This window comes from Scleropages formosus, chromosome 16 (assembly GCF_900964775.1).
Source record: "Scleropages formosus chromosome 16, fSclFor1.1, whole genome shotgun sequence".
Classification (NCBI taxonomy): domain Eukaryota; kingdom Metazoa; phylum Chordata; class Actinopteri; order Osteoglossiformes; family Osteoglossidae; genus Scleropages; species Scleropages formosus.
In genome coordinates, this window is record NC_041821.1 from 16,942,857 (window position 1) to 16,960,720 (window position 17,864).

At 40.3% G+C, this 17,864-nt stretch overlaps 1 protein-coding gene across 1 annotated transcript; it reads right to left on the reverse strand.

The window, feature by feature from the left end:
- Positions 1 to 8,282: 8,282 nt before the first annotated feature.
- On the reverse strand, positions 8,283 to 11,311 carry LOC108933645 (myelin and lymphocyte protein-like). The gene is made up of 4 exons (XM_018750829.1): positions 11,188 to 11,311; positions 9,569 to 9,736; positions 9,018 to 9,158; positions 8,283 to 8,854 (listed from the first exon to the last, which is right to left on the reverse strand). The coding sequence occupies exons 1-4, from the start codon at positions 11,272 to 11,274 to the stop codon at positions 8,780 to 8,782; spliced, it is 471 nt and encodes a 156-aa protein (XP_018606345.1). The 5' UTR covers positions 11,275 to 11,311; the 3' UTR covers positions 8,283 to 8,779.
- Positions 11,312 to 17,864: the final 6,553 nt, after the last annotated feature.

The window sequence follows — 17,864 nt, forward strand, 5'->3', positions numbered from 1 at the left end:
CTCAGACAAGCAAATAACTACGCAAATATTCATAAGGGGCAGAATTTTGTTAAAATTCCCTTAGCATTCGTTTGATATGCAGCGCTAACATGGAAGAGAGCAGTGAAGAGCCATGTGAAACTGGCAGCTATATATATATATATATATAAGGCAGGCAGGCAGGCTCACCCATTATGATTATATCAATACATGATTTTGGTATTTTTAACATAACTTCGCAGAGACCTAATGATCATTTTCAAACCTATATGAGCACATTCAGCCGCATATTTTTGTGAAAAGGTGTAAAAGGGCTGGTTTATCCCAACGTTTTGTAGAAATGCCTTTAGGTGAAAGGTGCAGTTTGTGTATGAATTGCTCTTTATCTGTCCCTGGCATCACCTATGGACTCTACAGTCAGGTGTTCACCTCCGCTTGCTGGTAAATGAATGGCAAAGGCCAATTTGCAATAAAGATGCTTGTCTTTCCAGCGCGGCGTAGTTCTTGAAACTGTAGAGACCTGCAACTCTCAGGAATCTCGTACGTTTGCAGGCAGGAGTAACTAGCACTCGTCCCTTACGTAGCCGGGTCCCATACGATGAAAAACAGCAGTGGATATATTCTCTTCGGGCATACGATGGCCTTTTTATTGTGTACAACAGCATCTTGGCTGTCTGTACAACAGACGTTTTATTTTGTAAAGTGGAACCACCTCTCGTATCGGATTAAGATAACCCAACGTGAAACGCTTGTTAGTAACGCTACCCAGCGCCTCTGTTGGTATAGTGTCGATACTTTTTGCGGCGTGAAAGACGTGGGCAGTGATCTTGTGAACATCACTGCTTTAACATTTATAGTTGTTTTATCTGTGTTGTTATGATGTTTCTGTAATATGCTAGGCCAGTTTAAATGCAAATTGTAAGCCAGATAACTTGCTGCTTTTAGATGTATTGCCTCAGTGTATACTTTAATATATAAAATAGGCAAATTATAAATAAAATACTGACTTTTTATACAATGCATTATATGTATTTCATATTTTAGTTTTTGTTGCCCAGTAATCGTAATAACTGTAGCACAGCTGATGAACAGTGATTTCAGTAGGAGATATAGAGAAATTATAACATGCACATGAACTGATAATGTCAGGGTAAGAACCAATGAATCAATCTTTAAGCTGAAGGTTCACATTTTACTGCTTTACAACTACAAAGCAATAAACAAAGTAAGAGTGAAATTTGACACCAAACTGCAGGAAGTCAGATAGTTTATATTTATCCAGTCTATCTCCTTATCGATATACCATATTTATGATTACCTAAATTGTACAACAGAGCATCATGCTGTCAAAGATTAATTATGTGACCTAACCAGACAAAACTGAAAAGATCTGCGAGCTAATTTCTTAAATTGTCAATCTATCAATATTGTCTTTTAAAAACACAAAATGGAAAGACTGTATTAAAATAATTTTGCTGGAGCATGTTAGGAAAAGAACCACAGTATCAGTCTTATTTCTTGCCATAACAATTACTTTAAAATGATATTGAAGAATCACTTTGATTATTAATTATCTTACAATAAATGCAAGCAAACTTTAACTTAAGTAAAAGCATTAACATTAGAAACAAAAGAAACATTTAATACAAGAGTATCTGATCCACATCAAAATTATTTCAAATACTTTGGAACTACTGCCACAACAGACCCAAACATTAAACCTTAGATTCTATTTCACATATATAAACAAGTGACAGACACAGTGTACATATTGAAGAAATGGAAAGTCTGTTAAATTAATGTGAGATAAAATTACGCCTTACCCACCTCTGTACTCCCAGCAGGTGGTTGTGAGGTTGGTTACGAGAAGTAAAAGATAAAAACAGTAAAAGATAATGTATCTAAATTTAACAGAAAGACATATTTTGAGACACCTCTCCCATAAGAGTCTCTAAACATGGTTTGCATAGTTGGTTGACTTCTTATCTTCTCTTTCTCCAGTCTGTCTCCATACATGGATCTGTTCCCAGTGGCTCCTTAGAACCATGGAAAGGTTTGCTATCTAGCAGCTTCTCATAACGCCTACAGAGGAAAGATAAAGGGGGGCCCGTTGGACGGTACCTTTTATTGTTGCAGGACCTCTCTATATGCTGGAGGAAGGCACAGTGAGAGTCACAAGGGATTTTCCATTGCAGCCCTTTAACAGAGGACAGTGATAGCTGCTTTTACATCACCTTATTGAGACAGGAGTACGGGACATGGGAGCTGTGTGAACCTGCAAGATTCATGATTTTTTTTTTCTCTCATCTCACATGTTGCAATTCTCTGGTGGTATGATACTTGACACCTGATAGATTTGATGCATTTAGAATAATTTGAAGTTAAACAAGCTGGCCTAAAATTCCTCTGAAAGTTGGTGTAACAGCAAAACAATATTTTTTGATTCAAAGAAAGGGGGAACCAAATTAAAAATGATATGGTTTACTTGGAAATGATTCATTCAATACTATGAACTGTGATTTGACTGTGATATGATCTGTGATTTAAGGTTCTGAGTACTGGAAGTCATACATACGCCTTCCTAGAGCAGAGTTCAATGACCGTAGTGTTCATGTCCTGCAGTGTATGCTTATTTGTAGTTGAATTAACAAGATATCTAATTCTAAACATTTCTAAATAATACTTTACTTAAAACAAATCACAAAGTAAAGAATGTACAGTAAAGTTTTAAATGATAAGACAAATGACAACAAATAAGAACTTTTCTGTAGTCCTCAAAATTTAGTTTAACTGAACCACTACAGATGGTTAGCTTTAATGTTTTTTTGTCTTTTCATTATCATCAATATAATCAGACAGAACAGCAGCTGAAAATTAAGATGTGTAAGAATGAAAAAATATGACGATTAGTTCGTACACTTACCACATAAGGTTAAACAATTAAAAAATTAAAATGTTTCAGATTTTTTTATTATTTCTCAGAATAATGAATGTGTGTGTGTGTGTGTATTTGTAATAAAGTAAATTTTTGATTTTTTATTTCAATATTGATTGATCTTGGAATGAATAATTACACCCTATCACATATGCATTCAAAATTCATAGAATGTCCTGTGATTTTGGTCTATTCTGTATAATGCAAGCCATGACTGCCGTGCTTATCCATGTTACTGGACTCATTGCTAATATTGCAATGGATAATAAAATAAGTGTACATGCAAACAAGTCAGTTTATACAGATGCCTGTCAAACCTAACAGTGTGGGAACTATCTGTAGCCAGAAATATCATTTGGATTCTAGGTTCTTTAAATATCTTCCCCCTTCATTTCATTATCCATAGTTTCTTAAAATTTCTTAATTTTACAACCAAAGTTGTGCTGTTAATCCAGCTGGAAGAAAACTAGTTTGAATTAAATGAAATGCACATTCTCAGGCATTTTTCATTTTTTGTTTAATATAGTTTGATACTAGGGGGGTGCGGTGGTGCAGCGGGTTTGGCTGGGTCCTGCTCTCTGGTGGGTCTGGGGTTTGAGCCCTGCTTGGGGTGCCTTGCGACAGACTGGCATCTTGTCCTGGGTGTGTCCTCCAGCCCTGCGCCCTGCGTTGCTGGGTTATGCTCCGGTTTGCTGTGGGACAAGGGTTTCAGCCAGCGTGTGTGTGTGTGTAGTTGAACGCTGTAAGTGCCTTTGTAAAAAACATACATTAAATGAGTTAATGTATCTAAATTGTCATTAACCATAATACTTCTTGTCATGATCTCTTTTGGAATGTTCGTTGCAAAAAATCATTTAATCATACATTATTTGTAGTTTTACAGATATCATCAGGACTGATTGTAAAAGTAATTGATTATATTGTTTTATGGATAATGTAAGTTACATAGACTCAATACCCAGGTGCATTTTATCATTTAGCAGACACTTTTCTCCAAAGCAATGCACACCTTGGAAAATAATACAAAAATCTATGACACCAACAGAAAGATGTGGATGGAGATTCAGTTCTGGAAAGTACATTCAATTTGTCACATAGCAGCATATAAACCGTATTTTTTTTTTTATTAAACAGATACAGTAGTGGATTTTTATTGAGCACATAGGTGATAAGGGGAGAAGTGAGTCTCAAAAAGATGTGTTTTGAGACCCTTATCAAATGTTGAGATTCAGCAGTTCTGAGTGAAAGCTGGAGGTCATTCCACCCCACTGAAGCCAGTCGTGAAAACCTTTGGGTTCTTGAGTTTGTCCCTTTGTACCCAGGGTCCTGTCCTGGGTGTCTCCCATCCCCCTCCAGCCTTGCACCCTGTGCTGCCAGTTTAGGCTCCAGCTCGCCGCGACCACACTCGGGACAAGCAGTTTCAGTCAATGTGTGTGTGTGTGTGTGTGTGTGTGTGTGTGTACCTGGGGCCACCAAGTGGCCAGAGATGGAGGAGCATAGCAATCTGAATGGAGCTTGTACCTTCTAGCATGGATAACCCACAGTACCAGACTCTCTGTTCTAATTTGAGGTACATGTGTACCACACACACATTGCCTGAAGCTGCTTGTCCCGAGTGGGGTCGCGCTGAACCGGAGCCAACACAGGACGCAAGGCTGGAGGGGGAGGGGACACACCCAGGACAGGGCGCCGGTCCGTCACAAGGCACCCCAAGCGGGACTCGGACCCCAGACCTGCCAGAGAGGGGGACCCGGCCAAGCCTGCTGCACCACCGCACCCCCGATATGTGTACTAATAACAAGGAAAACAATAAAATGTTATTAAATGTAATTTTATAACATTAAGATTTAATCCAATTTTAAATGTAGTCTAATTTTAAATGTAAAATGCATCTATTTTTGAATCTAATCAAATTTTAAATGTAAAATGTAACGTAATCTAATTTTATGTAAAATTAGGATTTTTTTTCCGTACACAGTATGTATAACATTATTAATAAGTGAGTATTTCACAATACTACCCTCAATGCACCCTTTTTAGGAAATGGAAAATGGAGCATTCAGAATGAAACAGTAAGGAAAAAGATATCGTACAAAAAGCATGCGGTCTGTGTGCTGTTATTGCTGTCCACCACATCTGCAAGACATGCACAGAAAGCCCGCTAACTGAACAATAAAATACCTTTTTGAGCTTTCTAGAGCTCAAACAAATGTTCACTCTCAGTTCTCTAGTAGCACTTATGTCAGTCCTTAGAAACTAGTTAAAGAAAAGTGAGATGTTGTTTAGGGGGGCATGGTGATGCAGTCGGTTTCGCCAGGTCCTGCTCTCTGGCCGGTCTGCGATTCAAGTCCTGCTTGGGATGCCCTGTGATGGACTGGCGTCCCGTCCTGGGTGTGTCCCCTCCCCCGCCAGCCCTACGCCCTGTGTTGCCAGGTTAGGCTCTGGTTCGCCGCAGCTCCTGCTCAGGACAAGTAGGTAAGTGTATGCGTGTAAGATTGATCTTGTTTAACGTATTGCCAGGAGTTCAGGTGAAAATGCTCAGGGCAAACAGCAGAGGTCCTCATATCCTAAGTTCTCCAACTGCTCTTTCACACGTGAGCCACGAAAAATTCCGACCAGGTCTGTCTATATGCAGTACAAGGAAGCAGGTAGAGACTGTCTGTATGAATTCTTCATTATGTTGTCTGAGTTTGCGGCAACACCTCCGTCAGTGTGTTTTTCCTGTGTTCCACAGCTGTTTCGAGACTCGAGTACTTAGTACTGTAGTGCTGTACATGCCACGATCCACCTGCATTTGAAGAGCTGCACCTTATCGCTGCACATAAACTCTGCAGCTGGACTCACCTCCACTCTCTGAGTTGTTACACATAGATGAATTTATACTTGTATAAAACAGAAAATCTAAAGTTTGTGTAAAAATTATTCTTTACTTACATTTATTCGGTTAGCTGACAACTTTTTTCCAAAGTAACTTACAATTATTTACCCATTTGGGTAATTTCACCGGAGCAGTTTATGGTAAGTACCTTCCTCAAAGATATTATAGCTAGAGGTGACACTTGAACCTGCTATTTTTTGCTTGAAAGACCGTAGCTCTGAACCACAACAGCACCAGCTGCCCCTTAATAATGTTCCCACTTTTTCCTCTTCCCAGAGTTCCATCTATCACTTCCCCAGCCTGTGAACGAAATCAGATGTCGGTAAAGGAGGAGAAATAAACCCACAGGTTAAGTTAATATCGATTCTTTACGGGGTTAACATACAGCTCATGTTCTGTAAGGGATGTGATATTATAGTCGAGGTGTGGCGCTCAGGGGTGTGATCGTGCCTATTTCCTGCATTATCGCACATGCCTGATTAAGGGTTTTTAGTATTTCCTTGAACACTGGGGGGGCAAATAATGTTGATGCTATACTGTATAATTGTGTATTTAAAAGTAAGAGTAACACGTGGGAGCTGAAAAACAAGGAGATGTGTGCGAGGAGGAACCTGGGAATATCGGGACGCAGTTTGGCTCACTAACTAGCTCAGACTGGCATCTTTACAATTTAAACACATTATTCAAACAAAGCAAACCATAGAAATCTGTATTTTGCATTTCATTTTCCTTATAGAGGGTGGGGCGTGGGGGTGTGGTAGCGGAGCGGGTTTGGCCGGATCGTGCTCTCCGGTGGGTCTGAGGTTCGAGTCCCGCTTGGGGTGCATTGCGATGGACTGGCGTCCCGTCCTGGGTGCGTTCCCTTCGGTCTTGCGCCCTGTGTTGCCGGGTTAGGCTCCGGTTCGCCACGACCCAACTTGGGATGAGCAGTTTTAGGCTGTGTGTGCGAGAGAGTGAGAGATTTTCCTTGTGGACATGTGTGGCCAAACCCAGCCATTACTACTCAGTGTTCACCATTACTATTCATTTACTATTTATTGTACTTGTATTTATTTGTACCCGCCCTTTTATACTTGATATTTGTGCCACCTTACTTATCAGCACATCCTTGTCTAAATACGTGTTTGTTCATGTCTGTTCACCTCTATATGAGCCTCGTCACAAGCATTTCAGTGCCCAGCGTACCCAGTACAACAGCGCAAATGACAAATAAACGACCCCGACTCTGACACAGAATTTAGAAGTACATATTTTAACTTTCATTTTTATTACACTCTTTTATTTCGCCGAAGCATCTGAGGTGACTTACAATGTTAAATGAGCAACTTCTTCTCAGCAATGACTTCTGCAGCGGTGTATTCTGAGTAAAGTTTTACAGGGCGACACTCAGGGCTGTGACCATGCCCATTTCTTGGATTATCAGACATGCCTGATTAAGGGTTTGTCGGTAACATTTTCTTTTATTTTCTCATTTAAGAAGATATATTAAGGCCTCAGTCAAAAAACAAAAGGTTCTGTAATATGAACAGTGAAATAAGTAACTGTGTGGAAACAAAGATCTTAGGTGAACATCAACTTATTTTCAGACAAAATTGTGAGTAATTTGAAAGAAATGCAAGGGTGTGAAATATTTTTAGTCATGACTGTAGATGACATTTGTACCCCATGAGAACTCAGTGCAGATACTTGTGTGATGTATACTTGTTCAAATGGTGGAATGCGACTAATTAACTTTACTCTGGAATCACGTGTCTGCATCCGAACCTCTCCTTCTGCTGATGTGATGCACACACTGTATTTTCCTCTGAGTTGTACATCACTTTGGAGAAAATGATTCATCTGCTAAATGAATAGATATAAATATGCAAAGATCTTGTTGTGGGTATGCAGCTGTTCCACACTTCCAAGCCCCAGAAAAAATGATGGAGTAAAGCTGAGAATATCGGTCCATCTACAGGTAGGAGACATCATCCTCTGTGAATACAGGAACCGCCCCTCCTGTCCTAACATAGCGTGCCCCGCAATCCAAACTCCTCCCATAATCATCTCTTTGCTTCTGCAGAACCTGCCTGGGTGACATTCTGATCGTTCCTCCTGTGTCATCAGATAGCCTACTAGAACCTTCTGAGGATCTCTGAAAGTAACTTTTGACGGCCCCTTCAAACTCCTCCCACATTCAGTCTGAGTTTCAATTTACCAGAAAAATTCTGTCGAACTGTGCAGCTCTGAGTGCTATACAAACTGACAATTTCTTTTAAACCTTTGTTCACAGCAAATTTTTGTACCAGCTTGGGGTCTCTGCCAGGTCCTTCCAGGAAACACTCATCACTTACCTGGGCTTCCTGAGTCTCTCTGATGGTCTCCAAAACCATCCGATCAAACTCACCACAAGTTTGACAGCAACTTTGAGTTGTGAATTGAACTGATAATGTCTCGAAAGAAATAAATGTAGTGCCATTATGTTTTCCAATTATGACACAGACAACAAAATTGTGTAACAGCAATTTCCGAATGTTTATTGCAAAAAGAGAAGAAAAATATTACTTGCCTAAATTTATCAGTGACAAAAGGAAAAATAAAACCCAGAATAAAGATAATTATCAGTAATTGCAATGGTTACATAGCCTTGTTCATTATTTGTATCAAATGTTCTACTTATAAATACTGAAAAAAATTAACAGAATATTCCCTATTAAAACATTACAATGAACAAATCAACCATTTATGTGGGACATTTTGAAAGTAAATATGCCACATTGATAACAAAGATTCATGTATGTAAGACACCATGATCTAGCAAAGGACATACCAACAAGATATGCTCTCTTTATTACTGATGAAGCATTTTCATTGAAAAGCCAACATGAAAAAAAGAGAAATTACATGCATTTTTCATTATCTAAACAAAAGAAACATAGAAAACAGTAGTCAAAAAGTACTGACGCTCGTATCAAATATGCGAAAGTGCACTTTTTGCCGAGACATCTTTAGAAAGCCTTCCATCGATTTGCAGAAAAAATTGCATGGATGAAGTAGAGTAGCGTGGTGAAAAAGGAAAAGACCTGTAGAAGAAAAATATATATATATATATATTTTTTTATTAAACAAGTGCTTCGTTATGATCAGATCTAGAAGTTCATGACTCTATGCGTGCATAACAGGCTTAACAGCGACACCACTATTACCAGACACTCAGTAATTGTATTAATATTTGGGTGTACTTACAACAGCAGAAATATTCATCTTGTAATATTTCCAAAGCTGTGGCTGAATGTTTGCCAGTGTCGCATAAGAAATGGTTACGGTGGCCAATAGAACTGAAGAGCTGAGATAGAGAAAAGCAGCAAATCCGTGGTATCCAAAATCCTGGTAGAAAGAATGAATTCTTATTTTCATGCAAATCTTCAGAGCTCTCAAATTTTCACACGTTTACACAGTAGGATATCTTTACTGCATCAATTCAGGTTGACTTTTTTCCATCATTTTACATTAGTAAAGTCTTTTGGGGTCTTTTACTGGCAAAATTTGGTTTATAGTTTGTAAATATCTAAGGACTGTACTCTCTTGGCATGTGTTGATAGGTGAGTCTGCATCAGTATTGGTTGCTTGTACAAAAACGTATCAGAATTTGATGTATATACATTATAAATACCCCCACCTGGTTGAAAGTTTTTTTTTTTTTTTTAAATAAAACTATCAGAAATGTCCTTTTTCCTTTTGAAATGCAGGAAGTCTGAAATGAAGGAAGTATTTTTACACGACCATGTAAGACTTACAGCGGCTGCCCAACCACCACTGTTTCTGTGTCCTCCGCAGGTGAAAACCACCAGCCAGATGAATGTCATGACAAAGCAGAAAACCGAAACGAACATCACCCATCCTTGAGGGTTGGCGGGGACGACATAGGTTGATGCGACAAGGCACCACACAAGTCCACCAAAGACCTGGAAACATTTACATGGTAAACAAGCTTAGTATATAGAGCACACACACACACACACACACAGCATCATGGCAAGTCAGGGCTGAACCTGGCAACACAGGGCACAGGGCTGGGGGGGGAAGGGGACACACCCAGGGTGGGACGCCAGTCCATTGTAAGGCACCCCAAGCAGGATATGAACCCCAGACCCACCAGAGAGCAGGCACAGGCCAAACCCGCTGCACCACCGCACCACCACACCCTCCTCTCTATATAGAACAAACTTTTCTAAAACTGGAGTGAAATGTAATCTTACTAAAGCTTCATTAAAGATCTCAATATGTCCTTGGGCATTTTCAATGTTCTACTGAATGCTCTGTTGAGACCAAGAGCATTCAGTAGTATCATTATTTCATTATAATTATTTAAAAATGGATGATCATCGACATATGAGATAAAAAGTCACGAAACATTTAAGAGTGAGATTTTGTAGAGAGCTGAAGTAAGTAATTGGATTTAACAGTTCAAATCGCAAAGACTAAACTTGATGGAGAATTCACAATGGGTTTTTTCCCCCATGTGTCTTTCTATTTTTATATCTCTCATGTGTCTTATTATATGTCTTCTTCATTTTATATTAAGAAATGTCCTGTATTCTTCCTCACACCCATGGGCATTAACATGCAGGTTATGAAAAACACAATGAAGAGAATGGATAATTTATACTAAAGGATAATAAAGAAAAGAAATGAGCTTCTTGTACATGATCTGATTTTAGTTATGTACACTAAAATACGTACAAGTCTTTACCCATTTTTTCAGCTGGGTAATTTTTACTGGAGCAATTCTAGTAAGTACCTTGATTCAAGGTACTATAGAGAGAGGGGAATTAGTACCCAGGACCTTCAGATTGCAATCCAACAGCTTTAACCACTACACCTGCAGCCCCCAAATTACTTTTTAAAATAACTGTATGTTACAAAAATTTCAAAATTCGCAAACAGACAATTACTTAAGTTTTGCCTCATTAGAAATAATCCATTATTATAAACCAAGACAACTCAACTGAACTTTCCAGGTCCTGATTTTCAGTACCGCATGTATTTGCATTTTTTTATGTGTTAGTTTGAAAACACTCGATCTTTACTCGTACCTTATAATTAATAAAATCTCACCTCCAAAAACATAACACGTAATCAAAGAAAAAATAAATCATGCAAAGTCATACAGCTCACCATTAAAACTTAAATTTAAGTTAGATTTGCTAACGGTTAACCAATATTTGGCTTACCTTTGAAAAAAATTCACACACAGGGGGTTACCTGGACCACAACTGGGAAATCCCAGCATAATTATTTTTGAATTACAACTTAATTGCTAAATTACACGTTACTGCAAAAATCAAAGCAAGCCCGAATAGTTCGTCTAAAATGCATTTCGTTAAGAAACATGCAGATATTTACGTAGACTTACAAGCTCGGGAATGTAGAACATATCTGGTATGGTCGTGCATATGCCAAGCCCACTGGGCAAACGTTCCATTCCTGCTGTATTCGCCATTTTTGCTCTTCCACTTCGCACAAATGAAATGAAGTAGAAGAAGAGCAGGTGTCCTTTTTAAGGCAGGCAAATGCCTGAAAAACCAGTTATGTGATGTCAGTACCTCCCAAACACACCCTGGGAATGAAACAACTTTTTTTGTGATTTGCATGCATTTAATCATTTGTAATGTTATTTTGACCACATGATGGTTATTCATCCTAATAAATCTGCTTCGATACCGTACGTCAAAAACGTATTTTGCTCTTCTTCTAAATAAATATACACACCCAACATCGCAAGTCACTTCAGAGAAAAGCTTACAGTTATGAGAAACGGTTTGAAAAGAGTAAAAAGAGACACTACACATACAAATTATAGTTGATGCCTTGGTAGACCAATAAGCCATAATGCTAAGAAGTTCAATACAGAAACACTGGGAGGATGTGTTACATTTGCTTGAACACTGGAGGGACAAATTATGTCGATGCTATACTGTATAATCGTGTATTTATTTAAAAGTAAGAGTAATATGTGAGAGCTGAAAAACAAGGAGATGTGATGTGTGCGAGGAGGAACCTGGGAATATCGGGACGCAGTTGGGCTCGCTAACTAGCTCAGACTGGCATCTTTACAATTTAAACGCATTATTCAAACAAAGCAACACATGGAAATCTGTATTTTTGCATTTCATTTTCCTTACGGACACGTATGTCAAATTTTTCATTTTCACTGTACTTTTTGTCTCGCTGAAGCACCCAAGGTGACGTAAAATGTCAAATGAAGACCTTTTTCTCAACCATGATTTCTGCAGCAGTGTATTGTGAGTAAAGTTTTACAGGGTAAGAGTGGGAATACAAACAACAAGACAACAGTCGTAACCTTTCTGAGACGTGCTTAGTGTACGCAGCCTTTACTTCTCCTTTTCCAAACAAGTTTAGCAACATTTTTGTGTTCGTCGTGAAGCAGTATTTTTCAGGGAATGAATAGCTTCTTTTCCAGTCGGTCAGATTTACATTTATTCATTTACCACTTTTTTTTTTTTTTTTTTTTTTTTTTTTTTTTTCCAAAGCGGTGTCCGATGTAAGGCACACAGAAAGCATTCATTCCACAGAAGAGAGCTGTAGACACACACACACACACACAGTTATGAAGGCACAACTAGTTTGTTCGATACTGCCGTTTCCCTATCGCACATCACTGACGTAGCTGCCTTTAGAGACGCGACCGTTGATGTGACTCGAATTGTACCAAAAAATTCTTGCTGAACAGTGGGGTTGCTCTGTAAATAGATTTTGTGGACGTTAACACGAAGTAACCACGATGCAGGAAAACGCAATTTGTACTTTAGCCGACAACAAACAAAGGCACGCTTACTGTATTTAACTGACTGTTTGATGACCACGCCTAGCCGATGCCTTGTGGTTGTTGAACAGCCTGAAAAGCATCGAGATTCTTACTGGATGACAGAAAAGCCTCTTTTACTAGCAGATTTTTTTCACTTTGCACCCACACAGTGCAGTCCTGCAGACTCTTGTAACACCTTCTTCCTTTTTTTGTGCCGATGTTCATTTGAGTTCGTTGTGGCTTCAAGAGCTAATAAAACCTGTAAGTCCACTCATTTCTAACTGTTCCGCACCTCATCGTCGCTCCCAGAACCAGGCACTCCCTGCTGGGTTAAACACAGTCGTATTTTTTATTCAACGTGTCACTTATGTAATCCAAAATGTAGGCTGCAGAGGAAGAAAAGTGATTTTTGACAGGGTAAATATATAATCTAGACCCCCAGAAAAAGACCTTTAATAGCGAAGCGCATAAATCATGGTATCTGTTCATTAACGATTATTTCTTATTAACCCGGATTGCGGATTTGGGGGGAAGATTACCGGAAAATTATTTAAGATTATTATTAAAGAAAGTAGTTTAACACAGCCTAAATATACAGAAGTCGAAAATGGAGAAACTGAAGAAACCATAGCTATTTATACAAGTTTGCAGCCTTGTGTCAGGGGGTGTGGTGGTGCAGTGGGTTGGACCGGGTCCTGCTCTCTGGGGGGTCTGGGGTTCTAGTCCCACAGAGGGTGCCTTGTAAGGGACTGACATCCCGTCCTGGGTGTGTCCCCTCCCCCTCCAGCCTTTTGCCCTGTGTTGCCGGATTAGGCTCCGGCTCCCCGCGACCCCGTATGGGACAAGCGGTTTCAGATGGTGTATGTCTTGTGCCCATAATCTTTGCAAGTGTGCAATTTGTTTTGCTGAAACTAAAGAAAGGAAGCCAGTTTAACTGGAATGAAGGACAAAACACAATACGCTGCACAATTTCTCAGCTACATTACCTCATTGAGTCCTCTAAGAGTGCAATGTTTTACTGTGATGCTATGCAGGGTTCTTTGTCTCAAAATTCAGATTTACTTTCTTGCGTTCTCTAAATTGAATAAATGTGAGTCCGAACCCTAAAATGTACATTACCTGACTCACCGGATGCTATCACAAAGCCCACAAGGGACATGATCATAATGTGATCATGCACAGCGACACTAAGATTGCAGATTTTCATGGTTTTGCTGTGTCATCCTACAGGCATCTTCCACAGACTTCAATGATTTTGCTGAATCATCCTACAGTAAAACAAATATAGCGCCTAAATTTTTCCTAATACATTTGAAAGCATCTTCTAAAATGTTTATATTTTGCAAGCATGATCTGAGGCGGTGGGGGGGCTTGGGGGCGTGGTGGTGCAGGGGGTTTGGCTGGGTCCCGCTCTCTGGTGGGTCTGGGGTTCGAGTCCTGCTTGGGGTGCCTCGTGACGGACTGGCGTCCCGCCCTGGGTGTGTCCCCTCTCCCTTCGGCCTTGCGCCCTGTGTTGCCGGGTTAGGCTCCGGCTCCGGCTCAGGCTCCGGCTCGCCGCGACCCCGTTTGGGACAAGCAGCTTCAGATTGTGTGTGTGACCTGAAGCGACCGCAGACCTTAGGCTTTCAAGACACTTAACAGCGCGATGGACCGATGTACTGTACACACAACACTTAGCTAAATTAAGGACTGTGGAATTTTTTAACACAATTATTTAAGACACATCAGTTAAGTAATTATTTGCGAAAAAATGCTGAATTTCTCAGAAGACCTTCCAGGACTGAAACTGTTAAACCACCACAAACCTTCATATCAGTCACCATGAGAGGACGTCTTCTCAATTGTCACGACAAGGTTGCCAAGCACTTTTTGCGTTAAGATATCGGCATCAGCAAACAACATGAACAAATCCTATTCATTCCATCTACATGCAGTAACACTACATCACAAAGAGACCAAAAGCCACTTAGTGACATTTCCTAATTGGAAACGTAACACCATCAAACAATTGCTAAAAGATTTAGACCTGTACTGCATGTTTTTAACAATACTATTAGTAGAACTCGTGTAGTGATGTCACGAAGCATGAAGGGGAAAAAATTGAATAAATAAAAAATGACTTATAACACATATTGTTTATATGTATCTCAAAAAAAAAAAAATACTAGGAAGGTGATGAGGAATCGGTGATATTCTGGTTGTCATATTTTATCTTTGAATTGTAACAATGCCCATATTTTGTAACTGCATGTGATGGTAATTCGCAAGACAGTTACTAGATCTTACGAAACAATAAACAAAACTCATTGTTTGAGACTCCTCGAAGAGGGATATTTGGTTTCACGTTCATGATCTAAAAGGTTTCCATTGCTTTAACCGAATTACTAATAGCAATGAGGTTGCAGATCTCTGGGCAGATGGTCAGTTTCGCACAAACAAAGCAGAGTTAATATATTACATCAGACATCCTTCACAAAGGTTTAGCCGAAGTAATGATACACAATACAGCGCTGCATACATGAACAAGTATCAGCATGAAGGAGTTCTTGAAAGGAAATGGATTAGTACTATTATCAATAAGAACAAGAATAAGAATAAATTGTGGCTGTGCATTATAATTTGTTCCAGAAAGCTCCATCACAAATTAAAAGGACAAGACAAGATTAGGAGTCACGTTCCAATTTATCCATTATCTCCGTTCTTTCAGTTATTTCAGATCCCATTCCATTACTCCATAGTTAAACAAGTCACAGTTCTTCAAACTGGCTCATCCCTGCCAAGTTGCCATTACAGATGCATTTGTGAAAGGCAAAAGCCAAGACCACACCCTGGTTTACTCATTATCAGAATCAAATATGCACTAGGCACAAGTCATTTAACCCTTATGGTGATTCACATTTCAAATGAGACTTTAAAGGGGGCTGCGGGAGGGTTAGTGGTTAAAGAGGCAACTTGTGAAATCTTCAATGTCCTCAAAGCAACTTCTCAAATCTTCAGTCTTCTATATAAAACCAATATTCAATATAATTAATGGCTTTCTGTCATCTAGTGTGTTTCTGGAGTCATTTAAAATTACAAATCTGAAAGAATCCCTCAGGAAATCAACCTTGGATCCTTCCGTTCTCAGGAATTTTACACCAATTTCTAATTCCCACTTATATTTTCAAAGAAAATTCCTAGAAAAGGGTCTTGCAGAGCAGCTACTCTCATATCTGGGCTGGGGCCTTTCTGGTACTGTGCTGAAGTACTTTAATTCCTATAACATAAAGAGATTTTAGTTTGTTTATCTTTATGACAACTCCACACTGTCCTTGCTACGTCCGGCACGATAATGATTAAAGGTTCAAGGTTTTGTGCTGGGGCTGCTGCTCTGCAAAGGAGAGAAAGCAAAGAGGAGGGTGGGGCATCCATACCTGTTCCTAAAAACCTGTCCTATTTAACCGTTTTGCGCAGAGGGTGAGACTGACTGAGACTGGCCAAAGTCCAAGAACTGAGCCATCGTGGATGGCGAGCAGCTTGAGTGACTCCTGAAACAGGTTCAGCTACACAAAGTCCATGTGGAAGAGGAGGCTAAGAAAAGGAGTGGACAGCTGGGGCTGTGATAGAATGGACTAATGGTGGAAAGATTTATACAACTGTTTGTTTTAGCACAGGCTGGGCTTGGTGTACAGGACAATAATTTTGAGGTATGCAACGTTTTCAGTGTTTTTCACTTTTGAAACTTTAAGCGACATATTTCCAAAAAAATGTACGTGTGGTCCCATAAGTTGTATTTTACTCCAACGTTTTTCTGGGCAGAAGGTCATCAGAGTTGTTTGAGTCAAGACTCAGGCTGCAATCTGATCAGTCCTGAATGGATCGCTTGCGTCAGACGTTCAAAGACCGAAAACATGCAGCGATCTTAGATTAAACCACAGTGGAAAGGTACAAGATGAAGTGAATAGTTTTGATTTCTGTTACCTTTCTTTTAACTGATGGTGTCTGCACTGATGAGCAGAGCAATCCTCTTCAGAACACTGCTGACACTAGCGGTAAGGTTATCTATCTCCATATATACACAGTATACCCTAGGGCACATTGTTAAGGAGGGCACTATACACACACACACACACACACACACACACACACACACACACACACACACACACACACACACACACACACACACACACACACACAGCCTGAAACTGCTGGTACCAAGGTGAGCCAGAGCCTAACCCCACAGAACAGGCCGCAAGGCTGGAGGGGGAGGGGACACACCTAGGACAGGACACCAGTCCAGCGCAAGGCACCCCAAACAGGCCTCGAACCCCAGACCCGCCACGCAAGAGGCGCCAGCCGAACCTGCCACGCCACCACGTTGCCCAAGGGTGTTACAGGAAAATGATTTTTCTAAACGAGGGTTTTCCTTCTGATTACACCTTTCCATACCAAGGTCCAGCTTCCTTTTCCTGCTTGCTCTGCCTCTTTATTGATTTTTGACTATATGATGCTGAGACTAACTGCACTACATTGTGGACTGAAGAAAATGTTTTTCCCCTTCCATACAATCTGAAACTTAATTGCAAATACACACACGCTGACTGAAACGCTTGTCCCAAGCGGGGTTGCCGCAAACCGGAGCCTAACCCAACAACACAGGGCGTAAGGCTGGACAGGGAGGGGACACACCCAGGACAGGACCGCACGCCAGTCCATCACAAGGCACCCCAAGCAGGACTCGAACCTCAGACCCACCAGAGAGCAAGCACCGGCCAAACCCGCTGCACCAGACCCCCTCTTAATTGCAAATAAACACAGCTATCGGAAAGACACGGTGTCTTCTTTCAATTTTTATTCTTAACTCCTAGAGGAACTGGAGAAGCTAGACTTCACAAAGACTCACAGATAAGGCTTGTATTCCTAGAGAAAATTAGAAGTCAAAGGGTTAAAAGGCCTCAGGGGGTGCAGTGGTGCAGTGGGTTGGACTGGGTCCTCTTCTCTGGTGGGTCTGGGGTTCGAGTCCCGCTTGGGGTGCCTTGTAGCAGACTGGTGTCCCCTCCCTCTCTGGCCTTACGCCCTGAGTTGCTGGGTTAGGCCCTGGCTCCCCGCAACCCTGTATGGGACAAGCGGTTCAGAAAACATCTGTGTGGTTAAAAGGCTATTGTAGCCTCAACAAGTCTGAACATCCTTTCTGCTGTTATAGAATTTCCTTTGTGTCGATCTTTTTAACACAACAAACATGGAACGTTTCTAAGAGACAGCTGTAAAGATTCATGTGCGAG

Bases quoted from the DNA above. Each gene is read 5' to 3' on its own strand.
- LOC108933645 (XM_018750829.1), bottom strand. From the start codon at position 11,274: ATGGCGAATACAGCAGGAATGGAACGTTTGCCCAGTGGGCTTGGCATA. The intron at 9,737-11,187 runs GTAAGTCTACGT...AAATGTTTCCAG, and splicing joins TGTTCTACATTCCCGAGCTT to GTCTTTGGTGGACTTGTGTG. The intron at 9,159-9,568 runs GTAAGTCTTACA...TCTTTCTACCAG, and splicing joins GTGGTGGTTGGGCAGCCGCT to GATTTTGGATACCACGGATT.